Below are 25,731 nucleotides of genomic sequence, written 5' to 3' on the forward strand. Positions count from 1 at the left end.
TCAACACCGGGCGGACCGGTCGCTGGAGATATACATCATGGGGTCAAATATCTCTGTAACCAAACAGGAATCAAGGTATCTCTTTAACCAATCAGGAAACAGGGCGTGACCCCGCCCCTTTTTAAATGAATGCAGAAGGACTGCTGGCTCTGAGATGAGTTAGGGTTAGGGTTAGTTCGTTGGAGTTAGGGTTATTTAGTTAGGGTTAGTTACTTCTACTCTTCTAGACTCCCCCTGTGCCCCGGCAATACAAAACTCAAGTGGGGCCAAGTGATCATGTGACTCACCGGTTTCTTGAGGAAGAAGAGAGACAGGGCTCCGACCAGCGGCATGTCACCTAGCAACGGATCCATCAGCACCCGCAGCACTCCGTGGAGCTGAGGACACACACACACACACACACACACAAACACATTAACCACACACATATTAACCATACGCACACACACATGTTAACCACATACACACAAACATATGCACACATTAACCATACACATACACACACATACACACACCCATTAACCGTACACACGCACGCACACACAAATTCTACACACATTCACATTCACACACTCACACACACACACACACACACACACACACATTAAAACCACACACACACATTAACCATACACACACCACACAAATTCTACACACACACACACACACACACACACACACACACACTGCCTCTAGCAGTAGCTTGTTCCGCATCCCCCCTGTAACACCTGCTACAAAGCTTTGAGCTCCCGCTCAGACGAGAGGAGAGGGGGAGGGGCTGACAGGAGGAAGAGGAGGAGAGGAGGAGGGAGGAGAGAGGAGGCGAGGAAGGAGAGAGGAGCCGAGCGAGGATGAGGAGGTGAGTGAGATGGAGGGAGGTTCTGCTGACCTGAATGCTCTTAATGCCGGCTCTGCAGAAGAACCTCTTCACCTCCACGTCCACCTCTGTGTTGCCCACGAAGCTGAAACACCAACGTCAGCTCGGCTCAAACACCTGACTTCAATCCCTTTATTATTATTATGAATCATAAATGTCTACTACTCCAGCGGCGGAACGGGGGGAGGGCTGGCACCCCCTCACTCAGAATATTAGAGTAAAGACAGTAGAGGCGGCAGAGACAGTAGATTATAGTGTACGACAGAACGGACAGAATATTAGAGTAAAGACAGTAGAGGCGGCAGAGACAGTAGATTATAGTGTACGACAGAACGGACAGAATATTAGAGTAAAGACAGTAGAGGCGGCAGAGACAGTAGATCATAGTGTACGACAGAACGGACAGAATATTAGAGTAAAGACAGTAGAGGCGGCAGAGACAGTAGATCATAGTGTACGACAGTACGGACAGAATATTAGATTAAAGACAGTAGAAATAGTAGACCATAGAGGAGATAGTAGATGACAGTGGAGACCGAATTATAGTATATAGGAAAGTAGATTATAGTAGAGACATTAGATAGTGTCCAACAGTGGTACAGACCATAGAATCTGTAGACTAGAGTAGAGACAATAAACTCAGTAGATTATAGTAGAGACAGTAAAGTCAGTGCATTAAAGTAGAGAAGGTATAGACAGGAGAGACAGTAAGAACATTAGAGATATAACATATATATGACAGATAGTAGATGACAGTATATTATAGCAGAAAGACAGTATAGACAGTAGGATACAGTGGAAACAGTAGATTATAGGAGAGATGGTAGAAGACAGTAGATTCCAGTAGAGACCAGTGCGTAGCAGCAGTACCTGACCTGCAGGTCCATGATGATCTGGTGTTTGTCGACGTTCTCGCTGTAAACTTTGACCCCGTTGACCCTGAGGGGCTGAGGAAGAGGAGGGGTGGTCAATCATTAGCACCTCATCACAGTAACACACACACACACACACACACACACACACGTAATGTGCTACAAGCCTACATACAGAAATATACATGAGCTTTCATTCAGCAGGCGTCTGCACATCCAACACCACTCACTCTGACCCAGGATCTGCAGCTCCCCTCCCAGGTTGACCTCTGACCTCGTCCCCCAAGTTAACTTCTGACTCATCTCCCATGTTGAACTTTGACCTCATCAACCTGGTTGAACCCTGACCTCATCTCCCAGGTTCAACTCTGACTTCATCTCCCAGGTTACACTCCGATCTTGTATCCCAGGTTGGCCTCTTATATCATCTCGAAGGGTGACCTATGACCTCAACTCCCAGGTTGACCTATGACCTCATCTCCCAAGTTGACCTCTGACCTCATCTCCCAGGTTGACCTCTGACCTCATCTCCCAGGTTCAACTATGATCTTGTATCCAAGGTTGCCCCTCTGACCTTGTCTCCCAAGTTGACCTATGACCTCATCTTCCAGGTTGAACTCTGACCTTGTCTCCTAAGTTGACCTATGACCTCATCTCCCAGGTTGAACTCTGACCTTGTCTCCCAGGTTGATGGTGGTGAAGCAGAAGGAGCTCAGTTGTCCGTGCGTCTGTCTCACCGCCGGCTCGATGGTCTGCCGGAGCAACTTCTCCACAAACTGACAGACATACGGCCACATCTGTTCCACCGTCTGAAACACAAGCACACACACACACATAAAATCTGGACACCATCTGCAACACACACACACACACCATCTGGACACCGTCTGCAACACACCCAAACTCGCAAACATAACATCTGGACACCGTCTGCAACACACACACACACACACACACACACACATAACATCTGGACACCGTCTGCAACACACAAACACACACATAACATCTGGACACCATCTGCAACACACACATCCACACACACACACACACACACACACACACACACATAACATCTGGACACCGTCTGCAACACACACCCACACACATAACATCTGGAGAGTCTGCACAATACTCTAGTCACTACAGTGTGTAGTAGACACTACATACTCTAGTGTCCACTATATACTCTAGTGTTAACTAGAACTCAGAACAGAGATCTCACCACTGCAACATCGCTTGCAGACTGTGACTCAGAGCCGGAGCAGAGAGAGAGAAAACAATGCAATGATCTCGAGGGAACTAAAACGCCGTCAGCTTTTTCAGACGGAGAGGAACTCTTTACCTTGTTGACCCACTCCACTCGCTCCACGTCTGGGAAATGAACCTGCAGAGAAACACAAAATTAGTCAGCGAGACAGTGGGGGGAGATAGACAGGCAGGTAGAGAGACAGACACACAGAGATAGACAGAGACACAGACACAGACAGACAGACAAACAGACAGATGGAGAGACAGACGGTCAGAGATAGACGAAGAGATAGAAACAGACAGAGACAGACAGACAGAAAGATGGAGGGACAGACAGGTGGGCTGGTAGACAGAGAGACAGACAGACAGATATGTAGCGGGTTTTCCTGACTGTGAATCAATAGGAGAGAGGATGAGAGAGAGTGGGAGGGGGAGAGAGAGTTGGAGGGGGAGACAGAGAGAGAGAGAGATAGACACAGCGAGAGAGGGACATTATATAATGATTTAGAAGTGGCGGCCAAGCAAGCTGAACAGGTAACCATGACAAACGGACCGCTCCACCCCTAGCCAGGAGAGGCGGCTGGTCGGGGTGCATTATTGATGTCTCCTGTAGGACGCGCTGAACATCAACATAAAACCTTAGGCGATAAAACCTTCACGTTTAGAGGGACTTTGTGGTGGAAAACGATTCTTCATGTTTTATTTACTCTTGGTGTGATTCCGTGAATGAATGAATCTCATCAGAAACAGAGGTACTTGTGTGTTGGCGTGCGTGTGTGTACGTGTGCGTGTGTGCGTGTTTGCCTTTCTGTACGTGTGTGTGCCTGTGTGTGCCCGTGCGTGTGTGTACGTGTGTGCGTGAGTGTCTGTGTGTGTTTGTGCCTGTGTGCATGTGTGTGTGCCTCTGTGTGTGTGCGCGTGTGCCTGTGTGCATGTGTGTGTGCGCCTATGGGTGTGCGCGTGCGTGCTTCTGTGTGTGCCTGTGCGCGTGTTTGTGCCTGTGCATGCATGTGTGTGTGTCTGCCTGCAGATGCATGTGTGTGTGTGTGTGTGTGTGGGTGTGTGTGCTTGCATGCGTGCAGGTTTAGGATATGATATCCTTTATATTTTTAACAAAACTCTATGAATGATATTGATTATATGAATATTATAGTGGATTTACTCTTGACAGATATGAGACCTAAAACCAGAAACCCTCACATTCCAGGAGGGGCCTTTGCTGACATGTAACTTCTAACATCAGATCTAAAACACATCTAGAGGACCCTCTGACAGGACCTGAGCTCACAACCAGTCGCCATGACAACCGACCTGAGTTCCCCCCAGTGAGGGCTGGATATGAGTCGGTTCTTCACCACGACGCCCGATCTCAGACCAGCACCAACGCTCCACTCTAACCCTGGGACTACAAACAGCTGATCTCAGGTCAGCACCAGGGCGCAAGTCCAGCGGACGTGTGTATTCCCTGTTATTAGGGCCTGTTATTATTGAGTCCAACAATTGATCCAGTTCGTTGATTAATATGGAGCTCATTGATAAACAAAGCTCATTGGTTAACACGGGGCTGATAGATTAACATGGAGCTCGTAGATGAACATGGAGCTCGTAGATGAACATGGAGCTCATAGATGAACATGGGAGTCTTGAGAGCGTCACTGCAGGGCGGCTTCAGCCCAGACCCCACCAGGGGGGATCAGCAGCCTCTCTGGCCCGCTGACAGCAGCCGGCATGTGGCCGCGCTCCCTCCTGGCTCCCTGCCCTCCTCGGCTCATATCCTAATTGAAACATCGTATTACAATACCGGCTCTGGGCTGTATGGGGGAGGCCTCAGACGGAGCAGGGGGCACGGGTACGGAGGGGGGCTCCCTACCATCACTCCCCTCACGAATCACTGCTTTAGACAGCAGGGATCCATAGAGCCATTATGCTGCCGTCAGACCTCGGACCGCAGGGCGCTGGAGACGGAACGACAGCGTTCACTGGCCTGCGTAGACACACCCTGGGTCCCGGGTCCCTACCTGGGTACACCCCGGGTCTCTTCCCCCTGGGTCTCTTCCCCACTTAGAAACCCCACTTGACAACCACACACGGACCCCTCAGCAGACCTGGGGATCCCCTCCAATCAGCTTCGGGATCGCCCTGATCGGTCGGGTCCAACCGACGCTGAGAATGTATTTTATGTCCAGGGAGGAAAAGCTTTCAGGAGCCCAGCTCTCAACAGACGGCGGCCCGCTCAGAGACTAGCAATGAGCAGAGGGAGAGCACCGCTCGATAGAACCGTTAGCACCGGTTAATGAGCCTACGACGTCCGCCCCTGAGGTTCCGGAAACTGTTCTGTAGGCAGCTCAAGTTTGAATAAAGTTTCATGCGCGTTCGTTCGAACATGCCGGTGGTGTCTATTTAAGGCCTGACACCGCCGGCCTCTGATTGGCTAAGCCTTTGTTTCCCCCCCTGAACCACGTGACCTGCCAACACCTCTACTATAATCTCACAATCGGGGACTTTTGCTGCTAAGCTTTTCACAAAGGACACTTTCTGATAAGATATTGAGACCCTGACCCCTTTGGATATCGCTCTCGCTTGGCACGGGGGGGGGGGGGGGGGGGGGGGGGGGAGCGGCTGTCATCCTGAGTGATCCAACACCAGCCGTCATTAACCGCTCTTAAAGACATGTACCCTAATTGTTTTACACGGTGTAACGGCCCAGGTCCTGAAATAACCCGCAGCGGCTCGGAGAATGTCTCCTCCGCTACCCCGTATCTGGTTCCCCATTGTGGCCGGGCTGCTGGATGTATTTAGCCTGGGAGGGTCCGGGGTGGGGTGGGGTCCCTGCTAGCCCGGGGGACAGCTGCACCGGCGGGGCTTAACAACTCAACGGAGCAGCTCCATCTGCGGTCAGCTGACCCGGGGTTCCTGGAAACCTGGAAACCTGGGGACCTGGGAACACGGACCGTTGTCCGCGGAGACCTCCTCAGCAGAGGTCAACCAGAGGCACGAGGGGGGGTGAGGGACATGCTGACGACGGCCGGAGGTCCGCGTGCTTACCCATGGCGGTAGATCCGAACTTGTGAGGGTGTGTCTGGGGGGGTCTTCGCGGGCTAGGAACGCCAGGGCTCGGTTCAGCCGGCTGCTCTTCCCGCCCGCGTTCCGCCGCCAGCAGAAGAACAGTACGAGGCCGATGAGGAGCCAGCTCAGGCTGAACTCGAAGTATCCCAGAGCGTAGATGGGGAAGATCACCACGAAGGTCTTGGCGAACTGGACCCATGTCCGAGTGAGCTCGCCTGCCGAGGACGGCGGGGTGTCGCCGCTCTTGGAGCCCTCCTCCGGGGGAGCCGGGGTGGGGAAGTTCGGGGCGGGCGACCCGGGGTCCGCCGTGTGTCCGTTCTCCTTAGGGGGTGCCGTGGAGCCGGGGGTGGGGGCGTGGGGGTGGGCTCCTCGGACGGCGGTCATGGTGTCTCCGGACATGTGCTGCTGCTGCCGCGGTTGTTTACACGGTGAGGATCCCGCGGAGGCGGTGGGCTTCCATCGGCGTGCGCAATGATCGCTTCATACTCACGTTTAAATGGCCTTTAAGCGCCGCGGCGCCTGCCGCTCACGGCCGATCCTCCTGAGCAGGAAAACCGTCCACCGACCGGGTCTATGGAACGGGTCTTGGGTCAATGGACCGGGTCTTCCCCGTCCCTCGGCAGTGTGTTACCAGACCCAACTCTCTGCTGTCGGCCACCGAGACGCACTGGCCCAACGCGCCGCGGTGCACGGGGCTCAGCCTGCAGGAGCCGCTGAGGCTGCAGGGCAGCGCTTCCCAGTGGCCACTGGCCGCAAGTACACTCCACGTTAGGATTTTCAATAATGTTGAATAATAACATTATATAATTTATTATAATATATTTATTATAATATAATTATAATAATAATAATGTTTCTGTCAATTAGCTGATTTATCTGTGAATTCTGTCGAACTCAACCGTCACTCAGCTGTTACCGTTATTGTCCACACAGCCTAGATATACGGCTGACGTTATTTTAATTTAATGGTATTCGACTTTTTATTTCGCTGTCCTGAAATTCAGACTATCTAATAAAGTCAATATTCAATTATATTTATCTGTTTTGATCTTATCTCAACAAAAAAATATGAACATATAAGGAATATGGAGTACTCCAACGGACTGCTCGTTGTAAACCAGCTGTAGTTTACCGTCTAGAAACAATAAATCAAATCTATTTTTAAAATATCCTGTACAATAATCAACCCAGCGTATTGATTAGCCGTCCTGTCCGTTTCCATGGTGATCAGCTGTTGATCCCAGCGATCGCTCGGTGATCGCCAGGCGGGTCTGTTGTCAAGAAGAAGTGACGCGTTCTCCTTGGTTTCAGACCGCTGCGCGTGCGCAGTAAACGCGCACCAACATGGCGGCGTCAACACAGCAGCATAGGTCTGATCTGAGGAATTATTGAACCGCGGACAGCGATGCTAACATGCCGACTGAGAAGGTAAACCTCCACTGAAGCTCCCCAGATAACGTTAAGATGTGTCCTAATGTCAGTAGATCGGAAATATATATTTAACCTATTTCTATATAGTAATACTTTATAACCATCTGTTAATCTAAAAGAAACTCACCAAGGAAGACACTTGGAAACCAGCCGAGCTGACCACACACATGAGGGTGAGTTATTTTTAAATAAAATAACGAGTTAACTAACAAGTTAACAAAAGTTATGAATAGTAGTAGTAGTAGTCGTTTTATTATTTCACCCCAATAAATTATTATTGCTCTACTCTCCAGGACGCTGGTCATGGAGACAGGAGGAGGGAGGAGAGAGAGAGGAGGGCGAGAGACCACACCAAAGAGGAGGAGAGAGAGAGCAGGAGGGCGAGAGACAATAAAGATGAGGAGAGAGAGAGGAGGGCGAGAGACAACACCAAAGAGGAGGAGAGAGAGAGCAGGAGGGCGAGAGACAATAAGGGTGAGGAGAGAGAGAGAAGGAGGTCGAGAGACCCCAGGGAAGAGAGACACGTAGAAAAGAAGAGAGAGGGAGCGGAGGAGAGAGAGAAGGAGAGGAGGAGGAGGGAGGGAGGAGCAGAGAGAGAGAAGGAGAGGAGAAGAGAAGGAGGAGAGGAGAGAGAAAAGGAAAGGAGGAGAGAGGGAGGTGCAGAGAGAGAGAAGGAGAGAAGAGAAGGAGGAGAGGAGAGAGAGAAGGAGAGGAGGAGAGAAGGAGAGGAGAGAGAGAAGGAGAGGAGGAGAGAGAGGGATGCAGATACAAGAGGACCTGATAGAGGCCCCCAGAGACACCAAGAAGGAGAGAGAGAGAGGCACAAAGACCGGGCGAGGGAGAGAGACATAGGAGACGATAAGGAGAAAAGGAGAGAGGAGAGAGAGGGGTATAGGAGGAGAGAGGGAGGGAGAGAGAGGGAAGGAGAGGAGAGAGAGAAACACAAAGAGAGGGAGCATCGGGAAGAGGGCGATCGACGGCACGATGAACGGCCCGACAAAGAACGACGAGTAAGACGCTCCGAGGAGAAGGAGGGAGGTAGGTTCACCTCCTTCTGCTCAGGGTGCTCCTGGTGGTTCTCCTCGCCGGAGCAGGACCCCTCATGATTCTTTGATTTCAGAGAAAAACAAAGAACCCAGAAGAGACGGAGACAGGAGGAGGAAGCAGGAGGACGGAGAGAGGGGGAAGGAGGTGGAGAGAGAGAGGAGAAGAGAGAAGGAGGAGAGGAGACGAGAGAAGGAGGATGGAGGAGGGAGGGATGAGGAGAGAGAGAGGAGACACAGAGAGCGGCGACAGAGGCAGGCAAGTAACTTCAGACTCAAACTTCAGCTTTGAAAAAGACGAGCAGAATTCATCTGGTTCCATCTGGCAGCACCGCGTGTTCTGATGTTCTGATGTTATTAGAGGGGCGTGTTGAACGGCGTGTCATCGTGGTGTTCAGGTCGAGGATGTTGGTGGGGGTGTGTCCACGGAGCTCAGGGAGCCGGAGGAGACCAAGACTCGTCACCATGGGGACCAAGACACTGGGGAGAAGGAGCGGCGGCGAGCGAGGAGACACCCGGTCGTCCCAGAAGCAGAAGCAGCAGGAGCAGATGTTCCTCCTGCTGCTTCAGAGAGGAAGGTCGGTTTCCCCTTCAGACTCAGCCTGCTGTGCAGCGCTCCACAGAGGAACGCTCTGGCTAATGTGCTTAGGAGTGATGAAGCGCTCGACTAAATGTGGACCGTTTCTCCAGGCTGCTGCCGAGCCAGAGTCGGCGCACGGAGAGCCCGCGTATGAAGACGACTTCGAGGTAAAACAGAACTTCTTGCTCCCATGACTGTCGTTCTAATGTTTGATCTGTTCTAACGGCTTCTTCTCCTGTTTGTGAACATGAATGGCATGCTTCCGTGATCTTTAACAGAGAGGGGTACGTGTTTTGACGCACAACATTCATTCATAGCCCTGATTTCTCCTGAGCTCCTAGTGACCTCAGCTCCTCGTGACCTGAGCCCCTAGTGACCTCAGCTCCTAGTGACCTCAGCTCCTAGTGACCTGAGCTCCTAGTGACCTGAGCCCCTAGTGACCTCAGCTCCTAGTGACCTGAGCCACTAGTGACCTGAGCTCCTCGTGACCTCAGCTCCTCTTGACCTGAGCTCCTAGTGACCTGAGCCCCTAGTGACCTGAGCTCCTCTTGACCTGAGCTCCTAGTGACCTCAGCTTCTAGTGACCTGAGCTCCTCCTAGTGACCTGAGTTCCTAGTGACCTAAGCTCCTCCCAGTGACCTGAGCCCCTAGTGACCTGGGCTCCTAGTGACCTCAGCTTCTTGTGACCTGAGTTCCTAGTGACCTAAGCTCCTCCTAGTGACCTGAGCTCCTACTGACCTGAGCTCCTAGTGACTTGAGCCCCTAGTGACTTGAGCCCCTAGTGACATGAGCTCCTAGTGACCTGAGCCCCTAGTGCCCTGAGCCCCTAGTGACCCCAGCTCCTCTTGACCTGAGCCCCTAGTGACCCCAGCTCCTCTTGACCTGAGCCCCTAGTGACCTGAGCTCCTCTTGACCTGAGCTCCTAGTGACCTGAGCCACTAGTGACCTGAGCTCCTCTTGACCTGAGCTCCTAGTGACTTGAGCCCCGAGTGACATGAGCTCCTAGTGACCTGAGCCCCTAGTGACCTGAGCCCCTAGTGACCCCAGCTCCTCTTGACCTGAGCTCCTAGTGCCCTGAGCCCCTAGTGACCCCAGCTCCTCTTGACCTGAGCCCCTAGTGACCCCAGCTCCTCTTGACCTGAGCCCCTAGTGACCTGAGCTCCTCTTGACCTGAGCTCCTAGTGACCTGAGCCACTAGTGACCTGAGCTCCTCTTGACCTGAGCTCCTAGTGACTTGAGCCCCTAGTGACATGAGCTCCTAGTGACCTGAGCCCCTAGTGACCTGAGCCCCTAGTGACCCCAGCTCCTCTTGACCTGAGCTCCTAGTGCCCTGAGCCCCTAGTGACCCCAGCTCCTCTTGACCTGAGCTCCTAGCATGCAAGTGGTGGACGTTCAGGTATCTCTTCCTGATCAGTCGGTCTGGTGTTCTACAGGAGTACGAGGAGGACTTTGAGGAGCTGGATGAGAGTGGGGAGGAGGAGGAAGAGGAGAAGGAGGAGGTGGTGGTGGAGTCACCTCGCCAGAAGATGGGAGTAGAGAGGAGGAAGGAGGTGGAGGCCATCCAGAAGGCCATGGAGGAGGAGAACAGAAGAGCAGCAGGGAGGAGGAGCGGAACCGAGGAGGGGATCAGACCTCAAGGTGTGCTCCACTATAACTCCTCTGTTTCCCAGGTAAAGAGGTATCACAGAGAAGGTCCTGACTCTGCTCTCTGCTCCGTCCTCAGAGTCCGAGCAGACCCGTCAGGGCTCTCCTCATCGCGGTTCTCTAAGAGGTCCTCAGCGTGGGAACTTTATCGACTTTGTGGCGGCGAAGCAGAGAGAAATTAATCAGAAAGTCGCCAGCAAGCAGAAGTGAATCTCCTTTCCAATAAAACGCATTAGAGTCTTGTGAAGGGTTGAGGTTTTAAGGCTGTTGTGTGTTTTCTGAAGGAAGCGCAGTATGGAGCTGCTCCGACTCGTGGAGTTAGACTTCTCTCCGACCTTCTCCCTCCTGGACCTCCCACCGCTCAGCCAGTACGACGTCTACATCAAGAGCTTTGGGAACACCAACACCAAACAGGTCAGAGGTCACCAGGTCCTGTTTCAATGGAGACCACAGCGAGATGTCAGTCTGTCTGTCTCACTTTCTTTTGTCTTTATTTTCTCTCTCTCTCTCTCTCTCTATCTTTCTCTCACCTGTCTCCCTCTCACCTGTCTCTCTCTCTCCCCGGTCTCTCAGGCTTATGTCCAGTGTCATGAGGACGACGGGGAGCGAGACGTCCAGACGGACCTTATCGAGGTCCTGGACAGGTGGACCCAGCACCCGGCGGACCACACTGGAGCCTGTGGGGGTAAGACAGGCAGAACAGTGAGACAGGCAGACAGAAAGAGAGACAGGCAAACAGACTGACTGTGGTGAGACAGGCAGACTGGTGTCTCACCCTGTCTGATGACTCTCATCATGACAGAACCGGGGCGGTCTCAGGACACCCCAGATGGGAACACGGCGCAGATTAACATCGACTCCCAGCGCCTGGCCACCTTCCTACACTCAGCCGTACAGGTAACACACACCTGGACAGGTAACACACACCTGGACAGGTAACACACCTGGACAGGTAACACAAACCTGGACAGGTAACACACCTGGACAGGTAACACACATCTGAACAGGTATCACACACCTGGACAGGTAACACACCTGGACAGGTAAAACATATCTGGACAGGTAACACACACCTGGACAGGTAGCACACACCTGAAAAGGTAACGCACACCTGGACAGGTAACACACACCTGAAAAGGTAACGCACACCTGGACAGTTAACAGACAGCTGGATGATGGTTCATGAGATGAGATGATACATACCAGACAGGGTGGACCTATTGTCACAGTTGTGCGGTTTGGCGCCCCGTGTGGCCAGGTGATGTCGGTGCTGCTGGAGGAGGACCATGCTGAGAGACAGTCTCTGAGGACGACCAGCACCCAGACGGACGCCCTGTCCTTCAGCGAGGGAAACCTGCAGCTCAACACCCAGCTGCCCTTTCTCCACGGTAACACCCTCCAGGACGTTCTCTGTTCTAAAGAACACACGTTTTCCGTTCTAAAGACACACGTTTTCCGTTCTAAATAACACTTTCTCTGTTCTAAAGAACTCATGGTTTCTGTTCTAAAGAACCCACGTTCTCTGTTCTAAAGAACACACGTTCTCTGTTCTAAAGACACACGTTTTCCGTTCTAAATAACACATGTTCTCTGTTCTAAAGAACTCATGGTTTCTGTTCTAAAGAACACACGTTCTCTGTTCTAAAGACACACGTTTTCCGTTCTAAATAACACATGTTCTCTGTTCTAAAGAACTCATGGTTTCTGTTCTAAAGAACTCATGGTTTCTGTTCTAAAGAACACGCGTTCTCTGTTCTAAAGACACACGGTCTCTGTTCTCCAACCCCTCATGGTCTCTGTTCTCTTAACCCTCATGGTCTCTGTTCTCCCTCATGTTCTCGTCAGGTCGGCCCTGCAGCCTGCTGCTCTTCTCCGCGTCCCAGAGACAGACCCTGCTGTCGGTCCACGGCCCCCTGGCCCAGCCCGGGGCGGTCCGCCTGGACAGCTGGACCCTGCTCTGCGTCTGGAGCATGTGGGAGCCGTCCCGACCCCAGAAGGTCCTGGTCTACGAGTCTGAGGTGAACCCCAGGAACACTCTGGCCTGTTTTGAGCGTAGTGCTTAGCGTGTGGTGGGTGTGTCACCTGACCTCTCCCAGCTCTGTCTGCAGTTCGATGTTTTATACCGGAGAGAAAGAAGAAGATCAACCCTGACTACGGGTGCAACGGACCACAAAACTCACGGTTCGGATTGGGTCACGGTTTTTGAGTCACGGGTCGGATCATTTTCGGATCAACAACAACAAAAAAGATAACAAGACAAATGTGACTTTCAATAAAATCTTTGAATGTGTAAAAACAAAATAAAATGAAAAATTAGGTAATAAACCTGCTTCCTTTAAGCATAGTAAATATTAAAAGAAAATGCTTGTGTCCACATAAAATAAAAAATTAACTCAAGATGTCCTTGAGGTTAATTTCTTTTTAGAACAATTTTTTTTTAGCAAACTGAGGCATTGTTCCTTTTTATTCTAAACATGGATAGCAAATAAAATAAAAAACCTGTATCCAAAGGAAGCACAGCAGACCTGGATTTACAACTTTAAATTCAGGATGTCTGCATTGCCTGGGGAGAGTGTTGAGTCTACACTCACTCAATGCAGACATCCTCATCTTTTTGTTTGTTTTTTTCATTTCAAGTATCGTAGCGAAATACAGTTTATGTCGTGGAATTTTGTAAATCCATTGATTTCTGTTGGAAGACTCATTTCTTGTTGACCGGAAACGGAAAGGGGGGCTAGTTGCAGTCTTTTCGCTCGGTTCTAGCCCTACTGTTGATACGGAGAACCGAGCGGTTTCCGTTTCAATGGGATTTACAAAATGCCAAATACACAACGACAGAAACTGTATTTTACTACGATACTTGATTAGGAACCTCAACAAACACCACTAACCACTCGGTGAGTTGCACATTTCTGAAAACAAACGTTTAGGGTTGTTTTAAGGACAGGTTTGTGAATGACCATAGCCAGCCCTTCTGAAGCAGGCAGGGGCGATTCGAAATGAGCCAAATACCCGAGACAGGATCAATAGTCAACATTTCTGTATCAACCACTATATTTCATCCTAGACAAACCAGAAAGGGGGCTCAATGTGCTAAATACTGGAATTGTCCTTTAAACATCACTTGCGTCCCAAACCGTGAGGGTTGATCCGTACGGATCACAGGTAACCCGTGATCCGTTGCACCACTAACCCTGACCTAATATCTCCTTTCATTGACGTCCTCCTTATGGGCGTGCAGCGATGGAAACCTGTCCATCACCGTCTCCCCTCAATGGCCTTAATCACCCAGTGGCCATCTTGGTTGTAAACACTAGACGGTTGGAGGGAAGTGAATGCGGAATCTGCATTGAGTTCCCCCCTCCCGGCTAATGTTTAGATCCAAGATGGAGCATGAGGTCACCCAGCAAGGGTTTAGATCCACGATGGAGCCTGAACTGACCCAGCTAGCGTTTAGATCCAAGATGGAGCCTGAAGTCACCAAGCTAGCATATAGATCCAAGATGGAGCCTGAAGTCACCAAACTAGCATATAGATCCAAGATGGAGCCTGAAGTCACCAAGTTAGCTTTCAGATCCAAGATGGAGCATGAGATCATGTTTCCAGTAGAGTCTCCAGTTCATGTCGACCCTGCTTCCTTCCCCCGGGCAGGTGAGGTGCTGCTGCTTCAGCCCAGGGAGAGGTGCCCTGGTGCTTGCCGGGACGTCGGACGGCTCCCTGGTGCTCTGGGACCTGAGAGAGCTGGCCGGGAGCCATCACACCATGACCGTCGCCGGGACCGAGTGGACCTTCAGACAGCCCACCTTCTCCACCGGTAACCCACGGATACGGCCACACACACTGTCACTAGCCCCCCCACCCATCAATACGTCACCATCGACCAGTCACCGTCGAAACATCACCATGACGTCACCAATCATCGTTCCCCATCACTAGCGCTCAACACTCCGACCAATCGTCATTCAACATCACTATCAATTAACAAATCGACCAATCATCGTTGACCTGCCACAATCAACACATCGCCATCCACCAATCAAAGTAGATATCTAATCCGTGAACATCCAGTGTGTGTGTTCCTCTGAGTGTGTGTTCCTCTCACTGTGTGTTCCTCTGATCGGTGTTCCCCCGATTGTGTGTTCCTCTGAGTGTGTGTTCGTCTGCCGACGGTGTGTGTGTGTGTCCTGTAGACGCGGTCCTCTCAGCCCTGGGGCACCACTCGGCAGTCAACACCATCGCGGTGCTCCCCTCCTCCTCCTCCACCACCTCCTCTACAGCCGCAGAGCCCCAGCCCCCCCTGCTGGCCAGCGAGGGTAGGACACTAGGCTCCGTCCACTAGTACTGCTGCTATCACCTGCTTCTCTTCTCACTGTCTCTCCGTTGGGTTCCAGAGTCGGCGGGGACGTCCTTCCAGCTCGCCTCTCTGGATGAGAGGGGGACTCTGAACCTCTGGGTAGGTCATAGGTCGTTGGTCATAGTGAGTCTGCTGTAGGGTCACAGGTCATAGGTCAGACTGAGCCGGCTGTAGGGTCATAGGTCTTAGGGAGCCTGCTGTGAGTTCATGCTGTGTTTCCTACTCTGGCCACCAGGTGGTGCTGGAGTTGAGCTCAGCCAGCCTGGCTGGATCTCAGACTGACCTGGGTGAGACCGCACACTAAACTCTCCCTATCGACTCTCTTCACTTCTCTCTCTCTCTCTTTCCACCAATGAGCTGACCCGTCCTCAAGTTTGTCATCATTTCCCTCGCAGGTCTGAGACCAGGAGGAAAGGTCAAGCTGCTACACAGCTCCTGTATGCCTGCTGTGGAGAGGTGAGACACACAGACAGACAGACAGACAGACAGACAGACAAACATATAAACAAGGACAGACCAATAGAGACACAGACAGGTTACACAGACAGACACATAGAGACACAGACGGACTGGTTACAAAGCAGACAGGATACACAGACACATACATACACAGAGACACAGATCAACAAACAGAGACACAGACAGAGAGAGGCAGACAGTTCAGACAGACATCGGGACATAAATAGCCCCTGCCTCCTCACAGCTGTTCCCGGCGGCCGTGTTGATACCAGTGTTGTTGTCAGTTTCATGTTCATCCTCGTTGGCGTTCTGACCTCCATGTGAACTCTGACCTCTGTGTGACCTCTGACCTCCAGGGAGGGCGCTGACCTTGAGGCTCTGCAGCTCCACTTCCTGCCCAGCGACGCCAACCACTTCCTCATCACCACCAACATGGTCAGAGACAAGGAGGACACCTACATGTTCACCCTGTCCTGAATCTACTCTATACTGTTCTACTCTCCTCGGTTCTACTCTACTCTGTTCTACTCTACTGTTCTACTCTACTCTGTTCTACTCTACTGTTCAGCCCTACTCTGTTCTAGTCTACTTCACTCTGTTCTACTCTACTCTACTCTGTTCTACTCTACTGTTCTACTCTACTGTTCTACTCTACTGTTCTACTCTACTGTTGTACTCCACTCTGTTCTACTCTACTGTTGTACTCTACTGTTCTCTACTCTGTTCTGCTCTACTGTTCTCCACTATCCTGTTGTTTGAGATGATGTTCTATCGTAGCGTTCTGCCCTCAGGGAGTGGTGCATCATGGGACGGTCCATGGGTTCAGATCCCCTCCCAGGGACTACGGCTCTCAGGAGGGGGGGTCGAGACCCCTCAACGTCACCTCCCTCCACTTCTCCCCCTTCAACCCCCAGCTCTTCCTGGTACACACACACACACACACACACACACACACACACACACTGAATGAGGTAATGACTGAGTGAATGAGGTAATGACTGAGTGATGAGGTCATGACTGAGTGATGAGGTCATAACTGAGTGAATGAGGTAATGACTGAGTGAATGAGGTAATGACTGAGTGATGAGGTCATGACTGAGTGAATGAGGTAATGACTAAGTGAATGTGGTAATGACTTAGTGATGAGGAAATGACTGAGTGAATGAGGTAATGGCTGAGTGATGAGGTAATGGCTGAGTGAATGAGGTAATGGCTGAGTGAATGAGCTAGTGACTGAGTGAATGAGGTAATGGCTGAGTGAATGAGGTAATGGCTGAGTGAATGAGGTCATGACTGAGTGAATGAGGTAATGGCTGAGTGATGAGGTCATAACTGAGTGAATGAGGTAATGACTGAGTGAATGAGCTAGTGACTGAGTGAATGAGGTAATGGCTGAGTGAATGAGGTAATGGCTGAGTGAATGAGGTCATGACTGAGTGAATGAGGTAATGGCTGAGTGAATGAGCTAGTGACTGAGTGAATGAGGTAATGGCTGAGTGAATGAGGTAATGGCTGAGTGAATGAGGTAATGACTGAGTGAATGAGGTAATGGCTGAGTTAATGAGCTAGTAACTGAGTGAATGAGGTAATGGCTGAGTGATGAGCTCATGACTGAGTGAATGAGGTAATGACTGAGTGAATGAGGTCATGACTGAGTGAATGAGGTCATGACAGGGGGCTGTACCTGTGCTCCAGGTTGGCTGCTCGGACGGCAGCATGAGGCTCCACATCGTGTCGTCCCATTGGCCGCTGGCTGAGTGGACCACCTGCCGAGGGGGCGGGGCCCCGGAGGTGGGCGTGGTCTCGGTCCGCTGGTCCCAGTCCAGACCGGCCGTCTTTTGCGTCCTTGACTCCGCCTCCCACCTCCACCTCTGGGACCTGAGCCGCGACGCCCTGGGGCCCGTCGCCACGGAAACGCTGCACGCCGACGGGTATGGGCGGGGCTTAGACTCAGGGAGGGACCACAGGAAGCCCCAGAGTGCCCCCTCAGTGTTGACCTTCTCCTCTCTTCGTGGTTGCCAGGGTGACGGCCATGGCGGTGTTTGGCTCCGCCCCCTCCTCCTCCTCCTCCTCCAATCAGAGCTTGTTCTCCGGAGTGGCGCTGGCGCACAGCTCGGGGAAACTCCAGCTCCACTACTTCAACCCCAGCTTCTCCTCGGCCAATCACGCGGAGGATGAGGGCGTCCTGCAGTCCATGATGCACCAAGCACTCTGATTGGCTCGGTTTGATGTATAAAGCATTCTGATTGGTTTATCGTCCATGATGTAGAAAGAATTCTGGTTTGCTGGTTTGTACTGTGTATATATATACCTTCATTTATTTTTTACAGATTTAAAAAGAATATTTAAAGTATGTTTCCTAATAAAATGTTATTTAGAAAACTCTGAATTTCCATGTCAAGCCTGAATACAGCTGAGGCCCATAAGGAAATAAACATGTAAACAAGCTTTGGTTTGTTGTTAATATCGCTGGTAACCTTCCCCTTCAAAATAAACAGCTGATACGTGGGGAGACATTTGATATCTTTGTGTTATATACATTATAATACGCTATTATTAGTGGACTTAACCTTGGACTTCAACGAACCCGAGTCCGTTGCCTGGTAACCAGGATCCCACACACGGGATGAGAGGAAGATAAACACCGCTTCAGAAGGACTATAGCTCAGCGGAGCAGACCGGTCACTGGACCGCACTCGACCCGGGAGGGGTTTACTGGACCGGACCGTAACCGTGATTCACCGGACCGAAGAACCCGGACGGCGTTTTTTTTTTACCGAATTGAAAGTAAATGAATCGCACAAATGAGTCAACCGTGTAGTTTTTTAAAAATGATTTGTTTAATCATCATACCAAAAGTTTCAGTGTACAGTAACGTTACTACGAAAACAAGTTTATTTTGGAATTAATATTTTCGCGTGTTTCGAGTGTTGCGTGATTTCCGCTGATTGTTTGAGCCGAGGTCGTTAATTGAAAGCCCGCCCCTGCCAAATGAGGGAACGTACGCCCCCTCCATAACCACGTAAGTATTCTCATCTCAACACTCTGGTTATGATATCGTGATCATAAGCCTAATAATAACGTAGGCTATTTCTTTTTCGCTGAATAACAAGCAGCAAAGACCAGGAGGTGGAGGGAATGGGTTTGGAGGAGGTAGAGAGGGAGAGGGGGGTCCGGTGGAGACACCAGGAGGTGGAGAGAAGGAGACACCAGGAGGTGGAGAGGAGAGACCAAGAGGTGGTCCAGAGGAGGAGAGACCAGGAGGTGGAGAGGGGGGTCCGGTGGAGACACCAGGAGGTGGAGAGAAGGAGACACCAGGAGGTGGAGAGGAGAGACCAAGAGGTGGAGAGGAGAGACCAGGAGGTGGTCCAGAGGAGGAGAGACCAGGAGGTGGAGAGGGGGGTCCGGTGGAAAGACCAGGAGGTGGAGTGGAGAGACCAGGAGGTGGAGAGGAGAGACCAGGAGGTGGTCCAGAGGAGGAGAGACCAGGAGGTGTTCCAGAGGAGAGACCAGGAGGTGGAGTGGAGAGACCAGGAAGTGTTACAGAGGAAAGACCAGGAGGTGGAGAGGAGAGACCAGGAGGTGGAGAGGAGAGACCAGGAGTTGGAGAGGAGGAGAGACCAGGAGGTGGAGAGGAGAGACCAGGAGGTGGTCCCGAGGAGGAGGGACCAGGAGGTGGAGCGGGTGGGCCGGAGGAACAGAGACCTGGTCCTGCTGACCCTGGGGGGGCTGAGGAGCCGGAGAAGACCCCCGGCCACCCAGGAGACCAGGAGAGAGGCCTGGCAGTCGTACCTGGACATCATCTACCACGTAAGGGGGGGGTGGGGGCTGTGCAGAGTCTGGGTGAACAAGAGAGTCCTGATTGTGATTCATGTTATTGTAGATGGACCAGGGGGCGGACATGTTGGACCTGAGGGATCTTCTCTGTTCTCCAGGACCTCCTCCCCCCCTCCCTCTGCCGATCCCTCCCCCCCTCCCTCCCCCCCTCGCTGCCCTCCGTCCCCCCCTCCCTCCCCTGAGAGCCAAACCTACTGCCCAGGTGAGAGATATATTGGATGGTGTGTGAAGTCACCGCTTCCTGTCTAAACTGCACACTTCCTGTCCGCAGGCGTTGTCACCGCGCCCTGTGTTGGGATGGCAACCGAAGCCGGGGCCGGCGGAGAGGCCTGACCTGGTTGCCCGCGGTAACCCTGTCGCTAGGCAACCCTCCCCCCTCACTGAGGATCAGGGCGCGCAGGAGGGACAGAGAGTTGAACGTGATGTCACACATCATCATCATCATCATCATCATCATGATGTCATCGTACGATCCTCATCACCATCATGATGGCACATCATCATCATCATGTCATCGTGTGATGTCATCGTGTGATGTCACCTGTGTCGTTCTGCAGAGCCATACTGGGGAAGAGGAGCTCCCTCTTCGGGATGATGAAGATGAGGAAGAGAGAATCAGGGAGGAGGCTCCCTGCCCGTCACCTCCTCCTTCTCCTCCTCCACCTCATCCACCTCCTCCCGTCAAGAGGAGAACCGACCCCCACCAGGTCCGTCACATACCCTGTCACCTTTCACGTTACTCACATGACATCATGACACTCCTGTTATGACTTTGTGTGTGTGTGTGCGTGTGTGTGTGTGTGTGTGTGTGCGTGCGTTGTAGTCTGAAAGAAGACCTGACCCCGTCCCAACCCGCCCCCCCTCCCCACAGGTCCCAGACTACCTGCTCCAGTTTGCAGAGGAGAGCTGGTTCAAACACCTGTACCCCCACCCCCAGGTAACCCCTCCCCCCTCAGCTCTACCCCCACCCCCAGGTAACCCCCCCTCAGTTACCCCCGTCCCCAGCAAGATCACCTGTACCCTCAGTTGGATACACACATAAACGTGTGTGTGTGTGTGTGTGTGTGTGTGTGTGTGTGTGTGTGTGTGTGTGTGTGTGTGTGTAGTGCGTCCCCACCTCCCTCTCTCCAGACGGGTTCTGCTGGGTCCTCTTGGACCAGCTGGACTCCCCCTGCTCCCGGTCCAAGAGGGAGGTCCTGGTCGCTCTGAAGACCCTCCTCCTCCAGCACCTCCTGCAGGAGCAGCACGCCCTCGCCCAGCACCTCCTCCTGTCCCTACCCCGACACACAGGGGTACCATCCAACCCCCACCTGCTCCTCAATGACCTGTCTCTGTACTGTCTCACCCCTACCTGCTCCTTAATGACCTGTCTCTGTACTGTCTAACCCCTACCTGCTCCTTAATGACCTGTCTCTGTACTGTCTAACCCCTACCTGCTCCTTAATGACCCATCTCTGTACAGTCTAACCCCTACCTGCTCCTTAATGACCTGCCTCTCTACTGTCTAACCCCTACCTGCTCCTTAATGACCTGCCTCTCTACTGTCTAAACCCTACCTGCTCCTCGATGACCTGTCTCTGTACTGTCTCACCCCTACCTGCTCCTTAATGACCCGTCTCTGTACTGTCTAACCCCTACCTGCTCCTTAATGACCCGTCTCTGTACTGTCTAACCCCTACCTGCTCCTTAATGACATGTCTCTGTACTGTCTAACCCCTACCTGCTCCTTAAAGACCTGTCTCTCTACTGTCTAACCCCTACCTGTCTCTGTACTGTCTAACCCCTACCTGCTCCTTAAAGACCTGTCTCTCTACTGTCTAACCCCTACCTGTCTCTGTACTGTCTAACCCCTACCTGTCTCTGTACTGTCTAACCGAGCAGGCTCTAGTGGGTGAGATGCTAACCATAGCTCTACAACTGGGAGGCGGCGGCTACAGCGATGTCGTCAACCTCCTGGTGCTGCTGGCCAATCAGACGCCGTCCCTCTGGTGGGTCCGCCTCTCTCTCCCCCCCCCTCCCTCTCTCTCCCTCTCATAGTTAGATGTTGTTTCTAACCTGTAACCATGGTGACACAGTTAGACGTTGTAACTAATCTGTAACATGGGGACATAGTTAGATGTTGTACTTACCTGTAACCATGGTGACAAAATTAGATGTTACTAACCTGTTACCATGGGGTCATAGTTAGATGTAGTTACAAACCTGTTACCATGGTGACATAGTTAGATGTCGTAACTAATGTTGTAGCTCACCTGTAACCATGGTGACGTATGTCCCCTGCGGTCCCAGCCAGGCGGCCGTGGCCCGGCTGGAGCTGCTGGGGGTGCAGGGGGCCGAGACGTGGCTGAGGCCGGAGCTCCAGGCCTGGGGTAGAGAGCTCCGGGGCCGGGCCCCCGCCTGGAGGGTCCAGCAGGACCGCGCCGCTCGCTGGCTGTCCCTCTGGACGACTAAATACAAAGTCTGTACCCTGACCCTCAGCGCCCCCTGTGGGCCTCGCCCGGTCAGAGCACCAACGAGGAGAACCAATATGACCATCATCCAAGTGCAAGGGGTGATATTATGTGTGTGCGTGATTAGCCGTTACAGTCCATTTGAAAATCAGCCTTTTCCTGTGTTTTAGTGACATCACAAGTGGGCGTGTCCACCTAGATGAATGCTGGATAGATACGCAACATTTACGACAGTCCACTGGGTAGGCCGGTAGATTGATCTGCCCATCATACATCTAGGGGGACACGCCCACTTGTGATGTCACTAAAACACAGGAAGAGGCAGATTTGTAACGGCTAATCACACTCACACCTGTTGGCATAATATCACCCCTTTAAAAGGGTTGAGTTCGAAGCAAAGATCTTGTCAACCTTTGAGGAACCGTCTCTGGGATCATCTAGTTTGGTCTGGCTCCTCCCCCTCCTGTGACCGGCAGGACCACGTGAGAGCGGACCAGCGAGGCCACGCCTCCTCCGTGGACGTCCTCGACTTCTTCTGCTCCTCCAGGAGGGCCCGGCAGGGGGTCCCCAGGGGCACGGCACGACACCGTGAGGCTGTCCCCCCCGCCCCGGTACCTGGAGAAACCACTGATACACAACACACACACATGGGGCACACAGACACACAAACACATGTAATAAATACACACACACACACACATATACACAAACACATGGAAGACATACACACATATATACACATACACATCGAATACACACACACAAACACACAGAATACATCCATACACATACACACGAACAAACACATGGAAAACATGGACACACACAAACACATGGAATACATCGACACACATACACAAAAACACATAGAAACACATTTCATAACGTGTGTGTGTGTGTGTGTGTGTGTGTGTGTGTGTGTGTGTGTGTGTGTGTGTGTGTGTGTGTGTGTGTGTGTGTGTAGCGGTCCTCAGCCTATCCATCGTCTGGGAGAGACGCACAGCATGCTCAGAACACGCAAAGCAGCCGGTGAGTCTCACACACACACACACACACACACACACACACCACACACAGTGTATTGAAAAATATCAGAACAATACTGATCATATTGATGACTCTAATTACCCTCCCCCCTCCCCCCTCCCCCCCAACACACTCCTAGGACTAGCCCTGCCCCCCCCCTTCACAACCGTCCCTCCCTCACTGGCTTCCCCCGGGTCCTCAGTTTCCCTCTGCCGTGCCTCAACCTCCACCCCCTCTCCTGCCCCATTGGTCAGCTGGACGCCACGCCCCCCTCCAGGCGCTACTTCCTGCTGGACCAATCACAGCCGGAGTACTACAGATGACCCGACCGGGACTCTTATTGTGGAGTACAACTCAGCTAGCAAGGCTTTCATTGTGTATTACAGCTTAACTAACAGGGTTTTTATTATGTATTACAGCTCAGCTAGCAGGGCTTTTATTGTGGAGTACAGCTAAACTAGCAGGACTTTATTTTGTATTACAGCTCAACTAGCAGGGCTTTTATTGTGGAGAACAGCTCAACAAGCAGGGCTTTTATTGTGGAGTACAGCTCAACTAGCAGGGCTTTTATTGTGGAGTACAGCTCAACTAGCAGGGATTTTATGTGGAGAACAGCTCAACGAGCAGGGCTTTTATTGTGGAGCACAGCTCAACTAGCAGGGCTTTTATTGCGGAGTACAGCTCAACTAGCAGGGCTATTATTTTTTATATTGTGTAGTACTGATTTGGAACTTCAACTAATCAACGACTCCTAATGAAGAAAGATGCTGAACACAGCGGTTGGCATTGTAAACCGTTTATAACATGTAAAAAATGTTACAATACGAACGGCCTAATCGCTAAAGTGTGAACAAATGCACCATGATTAAAGGTTTAAAAGGGTCAAACCCGTCGTCTGTAATGTTCCATCAAGACATGGTTTAGTGTTGAGCACTCTTCTCTCCAGGCTTCTTGTAGCAAAACTAGGGGTCAAAACGGCTGGTAGGACAGGAGTTCCCTCTGCCGTGCCTCAACCTCCTCCCCCTCTCCTGCCCCATTGGTCAGCTGGACGCCACGCCCCCCTCCAGGCGCTACTTCCTGCTGGACCAATCACAGCCGGAGTACTACAGATGACCCGACCGGGACTCTTATTGTGGAGTACAACTCAGCTAGCAAGGCTTTCATTGTGTATTACAGCTTAACTAACAGGGTTTTTATTATGTATTACAGCTCAGCTAGCAGGGCTTTTATTGTGGAGTACAGCTAAACTAGCAGGACTTTATTTTGTATTACAGCTCAACTAGCAGGGCTTTTATTGTGGAGAACAGCTCAACAAGCAGGGCTTTTATTGTGGAGTACAGCTCAACTAGCAGGGCTTTTATTGTGGAGTACAGCTCAACTAGCAGGGATTTTATGTGGAGAACAGCTCAACGAGCAGGGCTTTTATTGTGGAGTACAGCTCAACTAGCAGGGCTATTATTTTTTATATTGTGTAGTACTGATTTGGAACTTCAACTAATCAACGACTCCTAATGAAGAAAGATGCTGAACACAGCGGGTGGCATTGTAAACCGTTTATAACATGTAAAAAATGTTACAATACGAACGGCCTAATCGCTAAAGTGTGAACAAATGCACCATGATTAAAGGTTTAAAAGGGTCAAACCCGTCGTCTGTAATGTTCCATCAAGACATGGTTTAGTGTTGAGCACTCTTCTCTCCAGGCTTCTTGTAGCAAAACTAGGGGTCAAAACGGCTGGTAGGACAGGAGTCGACTCACGGACACGCACAAGTTCAGTCCAGGGTCTCACATCACATCTCATGGAAACTTTTTTTTTAAAATGTATTTTTTTAAATAAGGCCATGAAAACGACCTGGTTGTTGTCAGGCACTTTGTGTTCTTCAACCGGAGACCAGGAGGTCCCATCAGTCCACCATGAGGTCTAGTCCAGGAGGAGGTCCCATCAGTCCACCATGAGGTCTAGTCCAGGAGGAGGTCCCATCAGTCCACCATGAGGTCTAGTCCAGGAGGAGGTCCCATCAGTCCACCATGAGGTCTAGTCCAGGAGGAGGTCCCATCAGTCCACCATGAGATCTAGTCCAGGAGGAGGTCCCATCAGTCCACCATGAGGTCTAGTCCAGGAGGAGGTCCCATCAGTCCACCATGAGGTCTAGTCCAGGAGGAGGTCCCATCAGTCCACCATGAGGTCTAGTCCAGGAGGAGGTCCCATCAGTCCACCATGAGATCTAGTCCAGGAGGAGGTCCCATCAGTCCACCATGAGGTCTAGTCCAGGAGGAGGTCCCATTAGTCCACCATGAGGTCTAGTCCAGGAGGAGGTCTCTCTGGTCCACCATGAGGTCTAGTCCAGGAGGAGGTCCCATCAGTCCACCATGAGGTCTAGTCCAGGAGCAGGTCTCTCTGGTCCACCAGGAGGTCTTGATGGTAGTGGGGCAGGTCTAGTCCAGGAGGTCGTGGTGGTAGGTCTAGTCCAGGAGGTCGTGGTGGTAGTTAGGTCTAGTCCAGGAGGTCGTGGTGGTAGTTAGGTCTAGTCCAGGAGGTCGTGGTGGTAGTTAGGTCTAGTCCAGGAGGTCGTGGTGGTAGTTAGGTCTAGTCCAGGAGGTCGTGGTGGTAGTTAGGTCTAGTCCAGGAGGTCGTGGTGGTAGTTAGGTCTAGTCCAAGAGGTCGTGGTGGTAGTTAGGTCTAGTCCAGGAGGTCGTGGTGGTAGTTAGGTCTAGTCCAGGAGGTCGTGGTGGTAGTTAGGTCTAGTCCAAGAGGTCGTGGTGGTAGTTAGGTCTAGTCCAGGAGGTCGTGGTGGTAGTTAGGTCTAGTCCAGGAGGTCGTGGTGGTAGTTAGGTCTAGT

General features: G+C 51.7%; 2 protein-coding genes across 2 annotated transcripts in view; one reads left to right on the forward strand and one right to left on the reverse strand.

The window, feature by feature from the left end:
• esyt2b (extended synaptotagmin-like protein 2b) overlaps positions 1–6,709 on the reverse strand; it is a 33,530-nt gene extending 26,821 nt beyond the window's left edge. The window contains exons 1-6 of the mRNA XM_079755120.1: positions 6,046–6,709; positions 3,095–3,136; positions 2,424–2,558; positions 1,748–1,824; positions 890–962; positions 288–377 (exon numbers count right to left, since the gene is read on the reverse strand). Coding sequence (XP_079611246.1) covers positions 288–377; positions 890–962; positions 1,748–1,824; positions 2,424–2,558; positions 3,095–3,136; positions 6,046–6,465 — 837 coding nt within the window. The 5' untranslated portion in view covers positions 6,466–6,709. The remainder of the gene's footprint in view (positions 1–287; positions 378–889; positions 963–1,747; positions 1,825–2,423; positions 2,559–3,094; positions 3,137–6,045) is intronic.
• On the forward strand, positions 6,660–24,003 carry dync2i1 (dynein 2 intermediate chain 1; the record flags this gene model as incomplete). Its single annotated transcript, XM_079754646.1, has 28 exons — positions 6,660–6,822; positions 7,298–7,335; positions 8,939–9,118; positions 9,231–9,287; positions 10,554–10,758; positions 10,844–10,970; positions 11,049–11,178; positions 11,338–11,449; positions 11,567–11,661; positions 12,023–12,152; positions 12,610–12,782; positions 14,416–14,578; positions 14,955–15,077; positions 15,156–15,217; positions 15,354–15,405; positions 15,514–15,574; positions 15,934–16,012; positions 16,369–16,500; positions 17,273–17,508; positions 17,600–17,783; positions 19,972–20,121; positions 20,286–20,351; positions 20,575–20,706; positions 21,296–21,402; positions 21,704–21,914; positions 22,341–22,452; positions 23,145–23,200; positions 23,935–24,003. The coding sequence occupies 28 exons, from the start codon at positions 6,660–6,662 to the stop codon at positions 24,001–24,003; spliced, it is 3,405 nt and encodes a 1,134-aa protein (XP_079610772.1).
• Between the last annotated feature and the right edge of the window lie 1,728 nt (positions 24,004–25,731).

This window comes from Pollachius pollachius (assembly GCF_949987615.1).
Source record: "Pollachius pollachius genome assembly, chromosome: 17".
Lineage (NCBI taxonomy): Eukaryota > Metazoa > Chordata > Actinopteri > Gadiformes > Gadidae > Pollachius > Pollachius pollachius.